General features: G+C 34.3%; 2 protein-coding genes across 2 annotated transcripts; one reads left to right on the forward strand and one right to left on the reverse strand.

Moving 5' to 3' along the window:
• Positions 1–1,528: 1,528 nt before the first annotated feature.
• Positions 1,529–13,222, reverse strand: LOC139698807 (uncharacterized). Its single transcript, XM_071597726.1, has 5 exons — positions 13,132–13,222; positions 12,811–12,993; positions 8,301–8,468; positions 5,220–6,113; positions 1,529–3,597 (listed from the first exon to the last, which is right to left on the reverse strand). Exons 1-5 carry the CDS (start codon positions 13,184–13,186, stop codon positions 3,428–3,430), a joined length of 1,470 nt encoding a protein of 489 aa, XP_071453827.1. The 5' UTR covers positions 13,187–13,222; the 3' UTR covers positions 1,529–3,427.
• A 1,165-nt stretch (positions 13,223–14,387) lies between these two features.
• Positions 14,388–21,252, forward strand: LOC139698845 (CDAN1-interacting nuclease 1). The gene is made up of 8 exons (XM_071597778.1): positions 14,388–14,576; positions 14,654–14,758; positions 15,136–15,275; positions 15,348–15,427; positions 15,511–15,560; positions 15,921–16,054; positions 16,135–16,240; positions 20,706–21,252. The coding sequence occupies exons 1-8, from the start codon at positions 14,476–14,478 to the stop codon at positions 20,860–20,862; spliced, it is 873 nt and encodes a 290-aa protein (XP_071453879.1). The 5' UTR covers positions 14,388–14,475; the 3' UTR covers positions 20,863–21,252.
• The last annotated feature ends 451 nt before the right edge of the window (positions 21,253–21,703 follow it).

Genomic DNA, 21,703 nt, shown 5'->3' on the forward strand with positions numbered 1-21,703 from the left:
CCCATGACAAAAAAAGCTCGGATGTCGCAATCGAATGTGAAGGTGGTGTTGATTATTTTCTTCAATTACAAGGGATTATTCATTATGAATGTCCCCAAAGGATCAAACAGTGAATCAACCACATTATATTGAGGTTATGAGTAGATAATATAAAAATTATTTATGTGGATATCACACAATTCCACTAAGTGAAGCCTGAAAGCATAAAGTATATATAATGAAAAGAGAAACTTCGTAATTCCACATAGATTTATTAGACGGACGACCTAGGTTTCGACGTGGCATCATTATCATCAGGCCACGTCGAAACCTAGGTCGTCCGTCTAATAAATCTATGTGGAATTACAAAGTTTCTCTTTTCATTATGTTAAGTCGATTCCATGAAGTCACGCCCGAGACAACGAATTATATGAAGTATATAGTTAAGAGAAGTTAATACATGTCATGTTGTGGAAGAGACCACTAATGTGGAAAAATAAGTCTTGGTGCTTTCATTGTGACAACAAATCGGCATAGAAATAATTGATTGTTACATATTTTTTGGCCAAAAATACACTCCGGTGATCCCCCAGCCACCCTACTCTTTGGATCATATTCCAGCAGACTTTTTCCTATTTCCTAAGTGGAAATCCACCTTGAGAGGATACCGATTTGAAAATATCCAAGGCATCCAGCAAAACTGTAACGCTGACTTAAAGACGATCCCAAAAGAAGCATTCCAGGCAGCATTCGAAATCTAGAAAAAATGCTGGGAGTGAGGCATTGGCAGCCAAGGGTTGTATTTTGAAGGCGATAAGCATGATTAAAGGGTAACTATGAAAATTAAGTATTTCTTCAAACAGTCAAATCTTTTTTGGAACAGTCTTGTATACTAGCTCCCACAACCATTTCCCTCTATCCTTTCTTCAAACCATAAAATTCCTACCATCATCATATTCTGCAATCACCAAACCTGGATAGAATAAATAGCTTCATTTACCTTCAACTATGACATTTCAAACGAAATTCATTTTTTGAACCTATTTAATTATTTCACTCTCAGGAGATTAAGGATTGCATTAGAAATAGAATAAGCCCATTAGTAAATAAGACTTTGCGGTACTTTGAGAACCTAAGACAAACCAGTTCTTAGATATTAAAATTTACTAATGGTAACCTTTGACCAGTAGCCTGATGATGAAAATCATTTTCCACATAGGTGTTTCTTCATACTGGAGAACAGGAAAAGGTGACTTGGGGATAGGTTTCAACTACGGATAGGGTGAGGAACATACTTCACATTGATATTTGCAAAAGATTCAGCAAAATTTGCATACATGGAGCTGTTAATTATTTTGGAGCAGCAGCCAGCCTCTTTCTTTGAAATGTGGCCTATTCATATTCATGAATGATATTGCTACCAATGAAATCCTAATTTTTTAGATATTAGGTAATTTGAAACAATTTTTTTCATTTTATCAGCCATACTCACAGTAACTTTCAACCGTGATATCCAATGATATTGATACATTTTTTATTACTGCAGAAACATTTTTAAACATTTTATTACAAAAAAGACAAACATTTATTTTGTGCAATGACAACTTTTGCTTGAGTACTACAAATTGAGTTTCATAGAAACTACAAATTGCATTCTAGAAATAAAAATTACAGCAACATGAAGAAAGCTAGAAAAATACAGAGAAAATGCACATATAGCACCTTGGAACAATTGAATGGGCAACTTTCTCAATCCCTAAATAACAATTGGAGAATAAAGACCTTCTACTTTTACAATATTTTTTTTTGAGCATTTATGAGAAAAATTCCAAGTAAACAATTTAACTGGCTGCATACCAGTCAAATGAACAAGTACCGACTAGAAATTTAGTTGATTACAAAAGGAAAACTTGATTTACCAATGCAACACTTGTTTTTCCCATAGATAAAACTATAAATAAAATAACCATGCATATTTATAATGGTCATTAGGTAATGGTATGCTCAAAATCATGGAATAAAAAAATGAAATATTTCAAGAATAAGGGTTTCCATTTTTTTTCAAGGACAAGTGGAGGAATATTTATTTGAGCAGCATTTAGAATCTGCACATAAACTATTAACGGAGTACGTTACCTACTACCTTAATTTGAACTGGAGAGACACTTAATTCCAGTTCAATACTATATAACAACTCTTGGTCACATGAATTGAAAAGCTACACTGAAGTGTCTCTTCATAAAAATTCATGCAAGTAGGAACTCTAGCTTTGTTTAGAAAATTATCGTCAAGGGAAATTCAAATAAAACGTGGCAGTCTGACTAAAAATAACGTTGAACTGAAAAAATATAAAAATAAATCCTTAACTTTAACTCAAGTTGCCACTGGCATAATTATAAAAAAGTTTCCCAGAAGTCATTAATGGGGCAAATTGGTTCCATTAGAATATTTAACTAAAAGCCAATTTGAACCAAGAGACATTCTGATGCTAAAATAAAAGAATTATTACACAGAAATGCTAATGAAAAGCACCAATTGGTACTTTGTACTGTGGGATATAATTAGATCTGCTAGATACTGATGATCCTCTCATATGCTCTCCTGCACTCATTCTGGAAATTTTCAGTTTCACTTTTCAATTCAAGATCCTTCAGATCTATTCTGACACCACTGTGGTGTCTTAAATAGTTTCAATATTTTAAAACTACATTGGGAATTAATCATCTCAAAACAAATTCAGCTGATCCAGGTAAATAAATTTTGATGACAATTTAAATTATGTGTACTTCACCAACATTATCTCCCTAAGCTAACTTCTGCCAAACCTAAAAAATCAAAATCAAATTTAGTATCCAATATTTGTCAACGAAAGAAGATTAAATTCTGGCATTAGCATGTGTATCAAATAGTAATTATGAAAAAAATGAAACTAATTTAAGAATTCTAAAGTATTATGAACTTAACATAATCTGATGAAAATTTTCTATGGTTTGATGGTCCACCTTCATTACCTACTTCATTAAAAGAGCAAACTCAACTCACTTACAGAACTTATTATTATACTTAACAGAAAACTAACTAATGAAAACATACAAGAGTAGTAAACACTTTGCAGGTAGTGTCATGCTGGTTTTTCAGTTAATTTCAATCATGACATTCTTTATACCCTTCAGTGGCGATATTCATTCACACATGCAAATAGATAATAGGTTCTAAATTAAATGGCAATGCAAAAACTTAAGTTATAGTTCTTAATACTCCATAACAATCCTTCACACATTCATATTACATAAAAACTGAAACAATATACGATATCAATGTGCTTTTACTGACTAACCTCTAGGACACCTTTCACTTATTTGCTTAATATAAGCAATAACTATGCACTGCATTACCCACTCTGTTCGGTGGTATACCTTGGATTTTATTCTTAAGGGCAGTAACATTATTAATACTTTGACTTTGCTGTGACACTAACTTTAGGGTGTACTTCATTCAGCTTCATTTGACTCCTTCTTTTCCTCTTACCAACAGCCAACTTCTTTTTAGCTTCTATCTTCTTCAATTTGATTTCCTCTGGAGTGCACTTAAGTGGCTGAGATGCAGCAATAGCCTGACCTATAAAAACAATCCATTGATAAGAGGATAAGTCATTTACATTAGGAACTGCACAAATAAATAACCTTGGTCTCCCTTGGAAAACTGCTATTATGAAATAGTGAACATCAATCATGCTTAAATCTTTGCATCTAGTTCCAATAATCCTGTTCACATATTATTGCAAATAATTATTTGAATGGCATTAGCCTGTGGTGATACAATAAAATCTTATTATTCCAATCACACCTAATTCCAATTATCTCATAAATCAGAGCTAAGAGCAGTTCCCAACCAAAGGCATTGAGCTCTGCATACTTTTTGGCATAGATAAATTGAAACACTCCTAAAATAAAATTCAAAGTCATGATCTTATCCCATAACTGGCAAACATCTTTTATTTCAAAATATTCCCCTATACTTTGACTGCCATTCAAAGTTTGCATATTACCAAGTTACACGTGTTAATAATATTCAAGGTATTGCATTTCTGTTACATACTTTATTTCTTGCTAAAAGCACACTCTCCCAAATACAAAACTTCTTTTCACTACATCAATATTCAACAAGAAATAATGCTGGATATAATACGAACAAGTGAAGCATTTTAACCTTGACTTGCAAATTGTCCCATTGTGATTTTTTGTTTGCGCTTTTGGGGCATGATACCTTCTGCCATCCAACTTAGAGAGCAAGCATCCTTCATCAAGGAGAGGAAGGATTAGGACTTTTACTGATCATAAAAAAACTATCAGAGAATCACTGAAAAAGGAAATCACTGAACTGTCCAAAGTGGACTCGGGGAAGGGGGCAGAATTGGGGCATGTTGAGAGATGGGAGGTTGGATTTGAATGAGTAAACAATGAAAACTATTTACAAATGTCAAATATCATAAACTCTTCTCTCTCTCAAAGCCCTTTTAGGCATAAATTGAAATGCTATCCTGCTATGCTAGGGAGTTTGACATTTTTTACCAGAGTTATTACCTCCCAAACTACATAACTTCAAATATGTAGTAAGGAGAAACAGGGGAAAGTGGAGCACTACAATCACATTTGTCAGAAGCAAAACACTTAACCTTCTCTTGTGTCTGGCAATGAATGATGAAATGAATGCCACCTTGCCAAATGAAGAAAAATGTAATGAATGTTCCAGTAAACCAAATAAATCTGCAAGTAATTACGTCACCTAGAGCCAGTAGTAGTGGTGCTTTAGTTTTTAGGATACCCTGGGAGCCAAAGTCATGTAATATAAACATTGTCCACAAAAACTACCTATATATCACTTCAGCAAAACCCCCAAAAAAACCTTCCACATGCTCGATGGCATCCCAGACCATCAATTTCCACTGAAATACTACATGTAAACTTTGAAAATTCAATTTAATAATGTAACTGATTAGTTCAATATCATAATTACTGTTAGTTTATTTCAAACATATTACTTGTTTCAACTCCTTTCAATTTCTACATAATGAGGTTTTACTGTGCATGGAGCCACTGATAAATGTCTTTGGAGCTCAAACATAATCATTGCCATGATAAATTGAAATAATATGAACATTAGTAGGTAACTTAAATTAGCATTAAAAATGGAGCTCATATTCAATTTTCACAGATGCAATATTACATAATTATACTCACTTTCCATGGTGTCCAAAAAGTTTAAAACATCTGGCTGAATCAGGCTATCATCTTCAAGCATTCCCAGAGAATCTGCTTTTGGATCCCCTTCAACTTTCGAAGAGCGCTCAGCATATCCTCCAGCTGTTGAAGTCTCATAGGCATTCTCCTTTTTCTGGTGAAGTGAATCTACTTGTTTTTTCGGTTCACTCTGAACTACCATCTCAAGCATAATGTTATCAAATGAATCATCAGCTAGCATTCCCATAACATCTTCCTCAACCACAGATCCTAAACTTTTACCACAGCTTGAGTTGCCACCACCGTCCCATTGTAAAGATCCATTTAATTTCACAGACTTCCTTCTTGGAGAAGGGGTGTTCTTTTTTAAAGACAGATTCCGTCTACTCAATGACGGACAACTGGGAGATTTAGAAGTAGAGGATAGGTATCTTGGCGATTTCACGGAATCAACCTTTTTATTCGTCGCACATAATACAGCACTACTATCCTTGTCAGGAGTGGACACTACCTTTCCCTCCTTTTTGTTTCGGCGGATAAGTTCCTCCTCCACTTGTTGAGTGCACCTCAACATCTCATCTTCAATTGAATTGTCCTCCATTAACACGACATAATCACTGCTGTTCATACCTGTGTCCAAATCAATTTTAGGCACTTTGGGGAACTTGTGATCTTGAGGGAATGTCTTCAGGCTAGTTAGATCTCCAGGACTAAGTTCAACTACAAACAGGTCCTGTGGTGTCCCTCCATTAGTCTTCACTGCTTCCACAGCCTCTTCTGGTTTATCAGCACCACAAACACCATCTTGTACAGGGTCTCCGCAAACACTCTTATCAATATCCTTTCCACTTTTCTCATCAGTAGTCTTGACCTCATTTTCTTCTGTTATTTTTCCTAGAGAATGAAAATTTGATAAGTCAACATTCGCATATGATGAACAATTAACGCAAGGAAACTAGCATAAATGTGATCAAATGGATGAGGATAATTATTTAATTAAGAATAAGCAATGCAACATGGTTAGGGATTGAAGAGGATAATTATAAAAACAAATAAAACCTATAGATTAATATAGATTAGATAAATCAATGTCATTCTCATACCAAGAAAGTTTCTTCAGTGGACATAGCAATTATTTTTTTTAAGTTTTTAAATGCCTTTTGCCATTTCATAACATCAACAAAATTCAACCATAACTCAAAACATCACTAATCTAAATAACAGTTATTGTCATCTGAAGTTTACCTACCACTTTTACTGGTTGATCTTACAATTAGTTATTTATGGGAACCTGGAAAAACTGGTAACATCTGTATGACTAAGAACAGAATAATGATTACAATAAAATGAAATAGTTTTTCCATTAATTTCCTTACTTGCTATCATTATGAGAAGTGAGGCTTTTAATCTATTTTATCTAATTTCTAAATACTGCTTCCATCATCATTTAATTTTTTAACCAAATTATTAGATATCTTACATTATCAAATCACAAACTTAACATTTAACTTTCTTTAAAATGCCCCCAAATAAATCATGAACATTCAATGTGTAGCCAAACTGTAAATGTGAAATGACATCTACATTTCACTTTCGTAAATCATCTCCATTCTCCCTCACAATTAAAATTAACTATAAAAAGAAATAATCAACCGCTATAGCATTGCTCAAGTGCTAGCTCTTAATTGAGGCCTTTTGAGTTCTAACCTCATCTGATGTCCCTCTTATCACTTTCCTGAACCATAATTCCTCCCCAATTTTGAACCATGTTCTTTTCCACAATAGCATTGCTCCAAGTATACAACTTATCTGAGCAGGACTCACCTGTATCTAGACGAGTAATGTGGAACCTAGCTAAACCACCTCACACGGCATGTAATTCACATAATAAGCTAAAATACTGGACAAGAAATGATTTGCTTAACAAGAGACTTTATGCATAAAGAGTGACAAGGAGATGGAACTTCCTGGATTCATTGCGCGCCTGTTACTACAGTTTGTCTCTAGCACTTGTTCCGCTAGCATCTTAGCATCACTAATGATCCTACATTTTTCCAAATCTGTATTCAAACATATTTTTAGTCATTTTTTCGTGCAAATTTCAATAATACTTAGTGCATAGTTTTAAAATTGACCCCCAAGAAAAATACGTAGGAAGAGAGCCATAACAGCATAAAAATAAAAAAGAACAGTAGAAATGAAAAGTAAAATCATCACAATTGGGTACAAGGTGTAAGCGTGGCTGATCTAATACACACATCAACAATCAGTTGACATTAATGATAGGCCTTTTCCTTTCTTCAAGAACACAGGCACAAATAAGGAGATAGATGATTCAAATAGATTGACAAGAGTATCCACGCAAGGGCTAGATATTCTTAACAATGTTGAAAGGTCGCTTCTCATTTGCATAAAGTAAAAGCAATTGCAAGCAATTGTGGTTCCACTGTAATTGACTCAAGATATCTATACAGGCAATTGACTAATCTGAATCTATAAGAGCAAATAATGAAACAACAGGTAATGTTAATTCTTTGGAATTATTTAGCATAGGGAGAAAAAGGAGTTAACAGGCAGTGCAAAAGGGACACAACACATAGGCATAAGTGATAGACAATTAGAAAGTGTGGCATTTATACATGTTACCTTCCATATTATGCGTTCTAGTTATTGATGATCATTAATCTTAGTGGAAACATTTGTTATCATGCATAAGTCTCTTTCTTGCATGATATAGTAAGCATTTATGTACATTCAAAAGATTCAGGCGAGATGTAGTGGAAGTTTGTCAATATCAGAAAAACAAATTTACCCTTTTCCACAGGTTTACTGGTAAAGTACAATGCATTTCAGTTCACAAAACCATCCTCAGGTACCAGACTGGTACTCTCCTCGATATTTCAATCAATTATGGTCTTTAGGAAGTCATCATGCCTAAGGATATGCTCGATTATTTTCCCTCTGAATTTAGTCATACATAATTTCATACACACATTGTCTGTGATTGGAAAATGCCACATTCTTTCCCCATTATATATGGACGACTAGATTTCAAAGTATATACTTTAATAAAAAACTAACCTGGTAATGTTGAAGAAGTTATACTCTCTGTAAGAAATTTCAATTCATCAGCTAAACTTCGAAGTTTTTCAGAGTAATTCTGACAGTTTAATTTTCTCTTAGGCTTTGGTGACGAATACATCCTGGATGGAGTAACATCTCCTTTAAAGCTGTTCTTTGCTCCAGCACCTGAAAAAATGATTGGAAATAATGGCTATTATTTAAAAAAACACATTTAAGACATCAACCTAACTCGTACAAATGAATGACTCTATTCGACTTTACTCCATTAATCACAATTAAGCAATTGTCTCTCATAACCATAGTGTAAAAAAGCTCACAGATATTTTTGATGAAACCACTGCTTGAAAATATTCGGAATATTTAGGGCAAATAATGATTTGATTCACTATTGAATTAGCACACAAAATTTGCAATTCAAAACTAATTTTCATGTCATACATTGTATGTAACACAATGCCCAAGCCCATCACTTCAATCATTAAGTTTAATACAGATATTAAGTTGATAGCTAACCACATCAAGCCACAAAGAATAACTAAGGATGTTCAAGTGACTAATAATTGATTTGTACTAAAGATAATTTCAAGGGAAGCCAATTTGCAAGTCGTTTGTCGACTTGCATTCAAAATGCAATGGAAGTAACATTATGGCAGGGTAGAACGAAGTAGGTAGCCTCAAAATATGCATGGAGAATTAATTATTCCAAATGATCTGTAATTTTATTTTTCAAACAAAAACTTGCTTTTAACATAGTCATATATTTCAACAATAAAACACATATTTTCATAATTCTTACCTTAAAATATGTGCTAAAAAATAAATTTGGTTTTTTACTTTTACTTACCTAATACTGCATATTATACTAAATTATCATTACATTGAAGTTTTACAATCAAGTGAAATAGCTACAATTAAATTATTCCAATTACTATATTATTAATGCAAAACAATAAAAAATTTATATCGGATGCAGGGATTTACTTCAAACTTAAAGCAAGAAAAAAAAGGTCATCATGTTAGAATACCCTCCTGATGTTAAGGTATTTTAATTTATTTTTGTTCATAGAACATTTATAAATAATAATTTTAAAATTTTGTGATGGATGTGTTATGTATATATTATATATATATGAATATATTATGATTAAACCTTTATGAAAACTTGTTAAACTAACACAACTTTGTATTTAACAGAAAGTTTTGATATAAGTAACAAGATTTAGAAAAAAATATTAGAAGTAACCTTATGTTTACATAATAAACGTAAGCAAGTCATTTTGAAATTAATCAAATCAATGACAGCCACTTAAACTTAATTCAATTAATAAAACTGGAGAACTAATTTAACAAAGTTGAACTTAAAACTCAACTTCTCCCACTGTGACAAGGAGTGAACTTGGTTCACTTTCGAAGCCATGCTGGCAGTTGCTATGATGATTGTTTGATTGTTTACTCAAGTCAATACTCATGAGATAATATCTATGGGCATATTTTATACTTCACAAAGGAAAACACTCAAGACAAGGCAGGGGGAAGAGTAAATTTCTGGAAAAAAAATAACAAGTGTGAGAGAAAATAAATTTTCAAAGGCAATTGGAGGAGTACTCTATTCTATAGAAAAAGGCCAACGATTTTTACACTCTGAAATTGCTGCATTGAAAACAATCAGCCATTACAGTTCCAATAGACCAATCTCAAAAAAGAAAAATATTATGACTGGAATACAACAGCTATAATTAGGCAAAGTAATGGCTGGGTAGAGTTAGACAGTGATGGTAAATTTAAGGGCGCATGGATAAGTCAAACCGAAATAAAAATCCTTATTGATTCTTTCATAGTTGTTGTTTTTATGGGAGGCGACTGACAGCTAAGGTCATTTGTGCCATTAGGTATGGATGGCACAGGAAGGGTGGAGAGATACCCGGCATCGGCATCAGCCTACTCTTGTCAAAAAGTTCGAAGGAATCTGTGGTTTAACATTCTATCTAAGGGACGTCGCATTCACTCAAAGAGCTCTCCACAAAGCACCTCAAGTAGGGATTGGGATACCGCTGAAAAATATTTGTTGTCTCGAGGATTTGAACCTAGGCCCTCTTGGTGGGAAAGTCTTTCATGATGGGCAGTCCAAAATTTACATTACATAGGCATGTCTATTTAAATGGCAGAAGCAACACATTTCAATTGCTTTACCTTGGTTCTATGTCATTGCATGTCTGAGAAGATGAATACCAATGAATACCAATTCTTCATAAATCTTTTCGTTAATTACAGAATTTTTTAATCTTAGTGATTGACTATTATAAATTTAAATTGTCACTCTCCGATCACTTTTACAAATCTGCTACAAGATTACATTTAATTTCCTCTTTACTAATAATATCATAATCTCTACTAAGTAATGAGCCTCATTTTTATCCATTACTCTGTAGTTACATCACTATATGCAATGTTGGACATGATTTTTCAAGTTTATTAGCAGAGAATGAAATGGTGTGTGTGTTTGCACTCCCTTCACATGCTGTGGAATACTCTGCATATAATCTCTGAATCTTTTGAGTTGCACTTATTTCCTCCACCGCTTCCATCCACAAACCATACACTTCTGCTCATCTACCCTTCTACGCCTGGTCAGCATGACATATGTCCCCAAAGGCAAGACTCTGACAATGTTATAAGCCAATGATCAATGCTAGAAGCATTTTTCGAGGAGGAAATTCAAAGGGACATCAAGGGAAATGCACTACTCATCAGGATAGATGGGACTGTGATGTACAAAGGATAAGATGGGAAAAGTCCGAATTAGATATCATTTCCTGCTCTTCATTCTCCCTCTGAAGAATTCTGACTCACTCCGTAATTTATGAGTTGTTTCTAGACAAAGTTCTAAGCATGCCTAATAGACAGCATGATAACAACTATGATTCCCACGAACAAACCATACATTACAAGCTTGTTTTATCAGTAGGCAACAGACAACTGCATCTTTTGAGTAAGTTCTAAAATAAAACTAAACAACATTTTCAGCATGACTATCCTCAAGAACTTCCAATCATTTCAAAGGATTTAAGTTAACTGGCAATCAGTGTTATCAGGGAATCCTAATTTATATCATAGACAGGGACATCAGAAATTACAAAATCTATTGTTTTCAATGCCACACATTCAATGTTTACCAGCTCTCAAATGACATTTCTCTTTACTTTTTTTAGTCAAAGGGTATCAAATATATTTCTGATGCAATGGCATAATTTAGTCAAAACAAATTGTATTTTTCTGGCGAGGCCATTAACAGAAAATTATACAATTTCATACGAAAAGTGAAGAGTCAGGCGTGATGTTGTGGAATCGAGACATAATGAAAACTTCGTTGCAATTTTCCACAGTTAAAACTTTATTGCCGACCATGGTTTCGATACACTGTATCATCATCAGGTGATCCTCACCTGATGATGATACAGTGTATCGAAACCATGGTCGGCAATAAAGTTTTAACTGTGGAAAATTGCAACGAAGTTTTCATTATACAATTTCATCATGAGTAATTCTCAGGCCACCCATTCCTGTCTGCTGTTAACCATAATGTGGTAAAGTTTGTGAAGAGATATAATTGAAGGCCTAAGAATTCACCATGTCATACCTGTAGTAATGTTATTACTCAGCAACACTATGCTATTCCTTACCATCATTTAATTGTTACTTAACTAATGTTATTTTCAAGAACAAAAGCTGGTGCCCTAGAAGATTTCAGGACAGTTACTTTATCAATCTTTTTTATTTTGGCCTATATAGCCTAAAGTTATCATTTAAAAATGCGTATTTTTATTCCTGATAGGCCAGCAAGTATTCACTAAAATCTTATAAGCAAGAAAGTTTAATAAAAATTGATTAATAGAGGATATTTTGCCAATAGTCAAGAAGTACAGGTGTTCTATGTAGATGTGGTGCTTCATTAGGAAGCTGGTGGGTACTTTCTCTTTTAAAAGATTACTATAATCTAATTATATGAGCTGAAGAACGTAAAATTCATGTTATCCTTATCTAAAGTTGAATAAAAATTAAAATACTTTTTACATCACTATACTAATATTCTTATATGAATTTTTCTTTTGATTACTACGAAATTACAAGCATATAGGGTATAACGTATTAGAACATTAGAGGTATGAAGACAGGTTGTTCATCTGACTTTTGACTACTTCATTTTGAGATTTGCTAAAAATTCACAGGGGAATTTATTCTACTTAGCATTATTTATAATAATGTTAACTTTCAATGTTTGGCTACTCAATGTTTATCATTTCTATTCAAAACCAAGACAGAATTAACGAAAATCGATAAGAGAGAAATCGTCACTAAAATAATACTTTCTGGAATCTATTTGTTTGGTCTTGTAGCGCCTGAGCAACAAAATTAATTAAGATTTTAACTAGAATACTCGAAATACTCGTTGATAATACTACTAAGTCTACAAAATTTTGAAGTTGAGATAACAATTTATTCAAATCACCATTCGTCTTGATTTGGGCCACCTCCGGTGATTTCCACGCCCAAAGCACTTGAATGTCTTGCGATAAAGAGTCATATCTGCTGGGAGAATCAATTGGACTAAACTGCTCCACAGATGCAGTTTCTAGCGTATCCTCAGACGTTGATGATTCGGGTGTGCTGTGATGAAGAGATTTCCTGGTTCCTAAAACATACCATTGCCGCATTTATTTAAAAAGCTTTGAATGGACAATTAATAATATAGCAAAACCCACCCAGTTCATGTGGAGCTTGAGCATCACAATTGTAGTAAAATTATTAATTTAATCTTAAATAATCTTACCAGATTTCTTCAGTTTAACGAGAAATTTACTCCTTCCTTTTGGAGTTATTTCCATTACTCCTTGTACCTAAACATGTTTACAAAGTTTCACCGCCTTCACCGCTTTACGATCGCCCTTTGTTTATCATGACGATCGCAACTTCTCAAAGAAAACTTTGTAGTGAGTGAATTGGCTACTGTGATGGCCGTCGTACGATTGTAGCGCTTTAAATAGGAGTATATTTAACTATATAAATATTATCATAACCAACCAATATATTCAATGGTAATAAATATTATAATTTTTTATATGATTAAATACAGCTAATATGTGTGTTTTATGTTTCTAAATTGCTTTAATAGTTGCACAAATCCTCCCCTTCGTCATTGATCAAACAAAGTTCAAGTATACCGTTTGGCCAATGCGCAAGAGAGTAGATATTTTGAAATTACGGCTACCGCTAATAAGATTTTTGACTAGAGGTCTAGTAAAAGTAAAAGATATTTTGACATAGCTTACATTTATGTATCGTTAAAATTAAAATCATTTTGTGACCATTTTTGCGATTTCTGTGCATACTTGGGTAGATCAATTCATAAATATTTTAATTGAACAGAAATTGAAAGCCTTACTACGTTTTCTGATTTTACAATTAATATTTACATTCTTACCCAAAGAATTTTAAACATTTATTAAATTTTTATTGCTGAATTTAATGTTTGATTTGAAGTGATATGTGGGTACTTACAACTTTGTTGATAATTTATAATCATTGCTGTAAAAGGTTTCTGTGATGTATGTCTATTCTATAATGGCTTAATTTTGACACTGATCTGGAAAGTGGTCTTATTTCCCCGATACTATGATTTTCACAGGTTAAAATTTAGCTATACCGATATTCAATTCAAATTATTGTATGTATTATTAAAATTAATTCAATTATTAGTAAATTATTAGTTCAATTATTAGTAAAACCTGTGATGAAATAATGCATTTTTTTGCAATTCTCTATTGGTGATAAACTTCTATATTACCGACAAATATATTTTGATTATTGTTTTCCCATTATTCTACATGTAATAATGTTCACAGAAACATGAAATATTATATTATGAAAAATAAATGAAATATTTAAGGTACACTTAAGTAGTTCAATTCAAAAGACCATCTCTTTTTACCAAGCAACATGTGTTTCACGGGTAAAGGCAATAGGAGGGGTGGCCCGGGCTCGGAAATAGTTACATCCACTACCGTTGCAAACACGTCGCCCACTTGGCGTCATTCTCAAAAGTCATTCTTGACTAAATGTTTCCAAATTTTAGCGCGGAGAGTCATCAAATGCAAGGAAACGTCAAGGCGGAAGGATGAATGTGGATGTGTACAATGGAATTGTCAACATTATCAATAACCATAGGCCATTTGATGGACATTCGTGCCGGAAAGTTTTGCAGGAGAAATATCCCAAGTATTTAACTGAAGTTCTGGGATCTGTTGTTCATTGAAGTTTCTAAGCGATACTAATTTTAGTGTTTTCAATTATAGTGTACCGGAATGCGCACTAAGGGGAATAATGTCCCTTCAGTACCAACGACAAATGAAGTATACACTTAATCGAAAGATGTCGAAAATTAATACTTTATATTCCAGGTAAGTAAATCGGCATCACGTCTATGAATGTCTGATTTGTGACCGTAAGAAGAGGTGGAGTGCATCATTAATTATCCCATTCCAGTTGTATACGATTAGATACTGGATCTTTTATTGGGCTTTGAAACTTTCGATATGTTATTTTTCTAAATACATCTTAGGCAGTATTATGTTATCAGTTTCTGGGAATGAACTTACAATCCTTATAGCTTTCATGCCGGCAATGTTAGTTATTTTTGAACCCATATAATGCAACCCTTTTTATGATTTTAACTTAATTCATTGTCTGATAATGTGCGATTAGGTCACCGACTTCATTTCCCTCGTCGTTAGGGTAAATTGTAATTAAATTTCCCGTTTTCACATTACTCTCTCAGGTATTGTGCCTCGTTAAATTCTGGTGAGAGGCCAGGCATATTATTACGGATGGCAGAGGAACAAGAATTATGTCCTGCACTATTAGCCAGGGGTATACTTGAAAGGCATTATGAGAATAAATCTGAAAATGACAAAGAAGGTATAATATAGCAGTGGAAAATGGCTTTTAAAAATTTATTTACGTGCTTATATGTCGAATTGTTTTATCTAGTTTCGAGGAGCTACATTTCTGGATTGATGAAGGATACAAATTTAATCGAAAACCACCAATTAGCCTATGAGATATATCTGGTAAGTGGATAACTAATTAACTCTCAATTTTTACATCGTTGTCATATTTTAAATGAAAACTTAAAGCAAATGTTTCATTTCAGTGTATCGTCCATGATGAAGAATATGGTCCCATATCAAATTCATTCAATCAGTAAGTATCAGGCTATTGAGGAGGGTTTGTGTTGATTTGAGTATCCCTATTGGTGAATAGTATCAGCAGGGTTGGCATGTGGTTTGATCTTAAAATTGCGTCACGTTGAGGTATCAGCCTCCAACCTCTTAGTGGATGAAATAATCTAAGCTTAAACCTTATTTTGCCATCGCCCTCATAAATTAGCAAACTCTGCTTCCATATTTTTGTCTTTTCATATGTAAAAGCATGTTATTTTTCTGTCTTAAGTTTGCAAATCATCAGTTTAACAAGGATCTAAATGGCCAATTAATATTTTGAATTAAATCATAAGGTGCAGTAGTGTATTAAGCCCATTGTCAAAATTTTATTGCTATCTAGTTCGATAGGTGTTGAGTATGAGCTGAAGTTGCAAAAAGCTGTGAGAGACCTGAAAATACCATTTCACGATGAAAATCACCTCAGGGCATCAGGCTATGATAAAACACCTGATGTGAAACTGGAGATACCAATAGGTTTGTGGCTAAAATTGTTCATTGTGTGTGTGTCCCTTTTAAAGAATAAAACTAAAATATCGTGCCTTAATTTTTTCCAGCTGTCGATGGCTTTGTGGTAAATTGGATTGAAAGTAAAGCATCATTTGGAGATGAAGAAAGTCATAGAACTATCCTTAAAAAGCAGCTCTTGAGTTACGTTAACAGGTATGCCTTTTACTTTATCTGCTCAGGGCAAGCTTTGGAGGTTGAGAAGAAGTTTTCAATAGATCACAGTAATTCCTGAAGCAATGTAGGATTAATTTAGCCATATGTGAGCTGCCTCTCAAGTTCAAACTGGATTTATTCCACATCATTTAGATTAAGATCATTTATTCCACATCTTCTCTTTTAAAAGTTTACCCTGTAATATTATGGTTGGGTGAACTTGAACTATATACATTTGTATAAGTGAATGTCTAAACTATCAATGCCAATATCTGAATATGAAATTCAGCATAACCATAATATTTAAATGCATATTTGTACGTATTTTAAAATTTAGGTTGGATTGGCTGTGGAATGTTCATAATATGATTTGGTGCTCTATAGAAGTATCAAGTGTGCAGTACCTTTGTATAAAATGGATGGAATTCAATTCTTTAGCTTCATTTCTCGATTGCTTACTTATCCCATTATAGATTTTCTAGGAAACTTGCTTTCATATTGCATGCCTGGGTATTGATTGATTTTAATGATTTTGTTGGGTTTACATCCTTCAAATTCCCTCCCATGGGCTACAACCTTGACATGGTGGAGGGGCTTGTGTGTTCGAATGATCCCAAGAGCTGTGCTGGTGGGAGCAAGAATAAATAAAGTCACAAAAGAAAATATAAAAACTGTTGATGGGAAAAGGGCAAGGAAACCATGGATCACTGATGAAATTATTGGAAAGAGAGATGAGAGAAGGAAATAGAAGAATGTGAACACAGAATTAGGTGGAAGGAAGTACTAAGAGTTAAATGTTAAATTGAGAAGAGTAAAAAATAAAGCAAAAGAAGCATGGTGGGAAGACAGCGCGAGGGAGGATATGGAAAGTTTGGTGAGGAAGACGCCAGAAACTGTTTCATTTAGTGAGGAAGGGTGAAATAGGTGTGCTATACAGCAGGGTTAAAACATAATTGGAAAGTAAGAAGGGGAGATATGTGCTAACAGTTACAGATAAGGTGGGTAAGATAATAGTTGACTCAGAAAAGATCCAAGAGAGATGGAAGAAATATATAGGGGAACTGTTTGGGAAAGAACTTAAGCCAACAAGGTTAGACATAGAAAAGGAACATGACATAGGGGAAGATAGCTTAGGTCCAGGCATACTCGACAATTAGATAGAAAGAGCATTTAGGGAGAAGAACCTAAATAAGGGCATGGGGGTGGACAGCATTCCTGTGAAACTACTGAAATGTTGAGGAAAATGTGAGAGGAAGGCTATATGGACTGATTCATGGTATCTATGAGGAAGAAATCTGGCCGGAAGACTTTGTGTGATCAATGTTAGTTTCTACATCATTTGAGGTCTACACAACAATTAGTTTGACATCCCTTGCAGCTAAAGTTGTTTTCAGGATCATCAACAAAAGGATAGAAAGAAGGGGGTAATGATTGCTTAGTGGATGATCAGTTCGGGTTTTAGGGGACAGGTACGCTTGATGCCATTGCAGTAATGAGATCACAAATTGAGAGGAATGTAGAATACAATCTGGAAGTATTTGCCTGTTTCATAGATTTTGAAAAGGCGTTCAATAGAGTGAATTGGGAGAAACTAATGAGTATATTGCAGAAAATAGGAATAGATTGGAGGGATAGGAGGCCAATCAGCAACCTGTACATGTCCCAGACTGCTCAGGTGGGAGTGGGGAACGGACAGTCCAGATGTGCAGTGTTAGGAAGAGGTGTAAGGCAGGGTTGCCCATTATCACTGTTGCTGTTTAATGTATATGTGGAGGAAATGATTAAAGACACATGGGAAGAGCTGGAGGTACAAGGGAAATTTGTAAAATCATTAGGTTTGCTGATGACCAAGCTTTAGTTCGTCAGTCAGCCAAGGGGTTGCAAGAGCATTGCTGAGGGAATTGGAAATTCAGTGCGATAGACATGGGATGAGAACCAATATGAATAAATCTAAGGTTTTGCAATTTTCCACAAGGAAAAGGCCAAGCTAAACATTAAAACCGGGGGACAAAAACTAGAGCAAGTAGAACACTTCACATAACCTGGAAGTGTTTTGGACCAACACGGTCAAAGTAGTAGGGACATAAGTAGGAGAATTGTGCTAGGCAAAGAGGCTTTCGCAAGGAGGAAGGAGTTGATGAGATGGATGTAGAGTTAAGATGTTAAGAAAAGCCTCGTAAAAACTTTGATATGGAGCATAGTTGTGTACAGTGCAGAAACGTGGTCACTGAAGCAGAGTGATAGACGTAGATTGGAGGCTTTTGAAGTGTAGGTGTAGAGAAGGTGAAATGGGGTGGGGAAAAAATGAGGAAGTGCTAGGTATGGTGGGCAAGGATAGGGGTTTGTTGGGAGAAATCCTTAGGCAGAAAAATGGATGAAGGGCAAAAGGATGTTGAAAACTGTGATAGAGGGGAGAATGTTAGGCAAACAAGGAAGGGGCAGGAATAGAATAGGGATGTTTGATGGGATGAAGAGAGGAAGTAAGTATACAGAGATGAAGAGGGGCATGTTGTAGAAGATGATCTTGGGTTGTGTTTTGTGGGGAGAGACAAAATATTTATTTAATGGTTGCGTCCATCCAAAACCTACCTTAACTAGCAGTATGCCTAATAATTTATCCATTATTGTGGTACATAAAATTGCTATTGCAATGAGACAAATTTGAAAGCTGTTATTAGCCTTACTAAGTTGAAAAAAATGCATAAGAGTGTTATCTATAAATTAGAGTGCAATGACTTCCTTGTGACATGCATTGAGAAAACTGAATAGAATTTTACAGAAAGGGTGAAATGACTCACAACTTGTATTAGAAAATGGGATCCTACTGCCAAACATCTTGTTGAGAATTAGCACTTCATCAACTTTTGCCCAAATGTTTTGTATAGCTTCCAGTGCCTCATCCTCAGTGTTGAGAAATTACTGGGGCATATGATGGCACCCTACAGTGTGCCCTCTGCTCCTCCTTGTTTTACCAAATATTCCCACTATTGAGTCAAGCTAGAATTCCCAATTCTCACTCTCCTCCCCTCACCAATAGACTCTCCGCCAGGGTAAGAAACTATTAATACCTGCTGGTGTGTATTTTTCTCCTATTTATGTTGTAAAACAATGTAACCTAGGTGGTGTCTTATAAATGTCTGTTTGTGGGAACACTCAAGTCATTGCATTGCATTATTTCACAATGAGACAGTGATAATGATGGAAGATAATTGCTTCTGGAAATTTATTGGGACAATTGAAAAGAGATTCAATCCCAAGACTCAAAAATAACATGTTCAGAAATAGAAATAACTTCTATCTCAAATCTTCTAACTCTTTTGAGAATTAGCGTAACAATTGGAAGTGAACATAAGCAGCTAACTTCATTATGTCTATAGGCTTATAAATGTCACTGTATTGTACATAGACTTGTGGAAAGGTTTTTCTGATTTGAAAAAGCATTCTGCATATATCAGAGTAAATATTGAATAATTATTGTGTTATTAATTCTAACAATATCTTCATTGGCAATTGTATTTATGTCACCCTTGGTACTTTTGGATATAATGTTGGTGGGTTCACATTAAAGTGGGCATAAAATTGTGTGGGTAGCACAACTGTAGGAAATGGAGAACAGTAGAATAAAAACATCAATAACCTCTTGTGGTGTCAGGCGAAACACACTGAACCTGTTTTAACTCACTTGCATATCTATGTGGAAAGTTACCTTTAACAAATGAGAGCACCTGTTGTTTTTACTGTTTCCTTCTAGTTCAGGGTGGCCAGTAAAATCCATTGATAAAGTTTATGTGAATTTGGACCTTTTCCCTTGAAATTTGAAAATTTTTGATCAAAAAGTTTCTTGTCTTGGAACACTGATGTCAGTACTGGTAGCAGCATTTCAATATTGCTGTTTTGAAAACTTGTTTTCTCTTGTATAGTCGTATGATTGTTTTGCTAGATGTTCCTTTGGTAGAATGCTTGATGTTAACACATCTGACGTGTAAATTATTAGCAATATTAGAGCAGAAACATAATACTAAACTGGGGCTTGAATTTTTCTGAAAAATTCAAATAGCTTCCCATGATAAACTGCATTTACCAGTTTCAACTAATATTAAAATAATGGTGCAGTATTAATTTTGCAAAATAGTAAGTATAGCAAGTCTTCAAATGAGTGTGCATTTATTAGTACCTTATTTGAAGTGTTAAGGCTGTGCAAGCCAACTTTCCTTAGGAAGTTATAATTGTTCAAAGGTTTGTTTTGGTAGTTAATGGCCTTAATAGGAAAACAGAAAAATATAATTAGTTGTTATGAAGAGTCTTAAGAGCTAAGTCTTTCTGCAAAATTCCCGGGCTGTTCCCAGTTACTGGGCACTCTGTGATTGTAGATCACCTAATTTGTCCCCTAGTACATACCTACTTTTGTTTTAAGCCATCTTCACTCTATTCATTTATTGGCATTTCTCTGGTTTTATAACTGCAGGTTTGGAACTGGAATGGTTATCTATTGGTTTGGATTTGTGGAAAACATTGTTCCAGCGAGTGAAAAACAAATCATTATTAAAGATGATTTCCCATTGGAGGTGACTCTGATGAACCCACAATGTATTGACCCATCAATTGATGAGTATAATATATGATAATTTCACTAAAATTGGCCTCTATCATTGATGTGTTATCATAAGATACCATGTTTGTGGCATTGTTGGAGTTATTGGTCTGTTACCTAGTGGAATATATGAACATGAAATGTTATGTAATGTAAATACATTATTACTGTAAATATATACTAATCTGTGGACATTTCAAGATGAACTTTTTGTTGATTGATTGATCTTGAGTGTTAGGTTGATATCTGATGTGTGTATGGTAATGCCGCATTACATGGAATAGAAAATCTTGATTTTTCACATTGCTACTGTTGAATTGCGTTAGCTTGCTCTCTAGGAAATAGCCATAGAACAATATTTAACCATAAAAGCCCTAATAGTTGTTCTTTAACCATCTTATTTTAAATAAATAATTAACACAAATAATTTGGTATTTTGTTCTGTTGACCGTAAAATACCATTCATACCCAATTAATATTTCAAACCCAGTTGTGAAATTTTTTATCAAATTCATTTTACGAATCATGGGCATAATTAGGGCAATGTGGTAGTCCAGTGGGTCAAGCTACAGACTGGAGAACACACGTTAAATTCCAGGGAATGCCTCTGGGCACCATCAGTTTCTTTCAAGCTACACGAAATTTCAGGTAGCTTGAGATCTTCCTGGGAAACCATAGGAAGCACAAGGGAAGGAACTGACCCCCCTACCCTGAAGTGTGATTCTCACATGCTGTTTGGCTGTTCTAGCTTGAGCTGTACCCTCACCTATCAAGCCAGCCTTCAGGCTGAGAACTGTGGTGGCATAATTAAATCACCAAAATTTGATTAGTTTTTTTTGTCATTATGTGAGTCTGAGACATTAATTTTTTCT

Source organism: Hetaerina americana, unplaced genomic scaffold (genome assembly GCF_022747635.1).
Source record: "Hetaerina americana unplaced genomic scaffold, ioHetAmer1.1.p SCAF_9, whole genome shotgun sequence".
Classification (NCBI taxonomy): domain Eukaryota; kingdom Metazoa; phylum Arthropoda; class Insecta; order Odonata; family Calopterygidae; genus Hetaerina; species Hetaerina americana.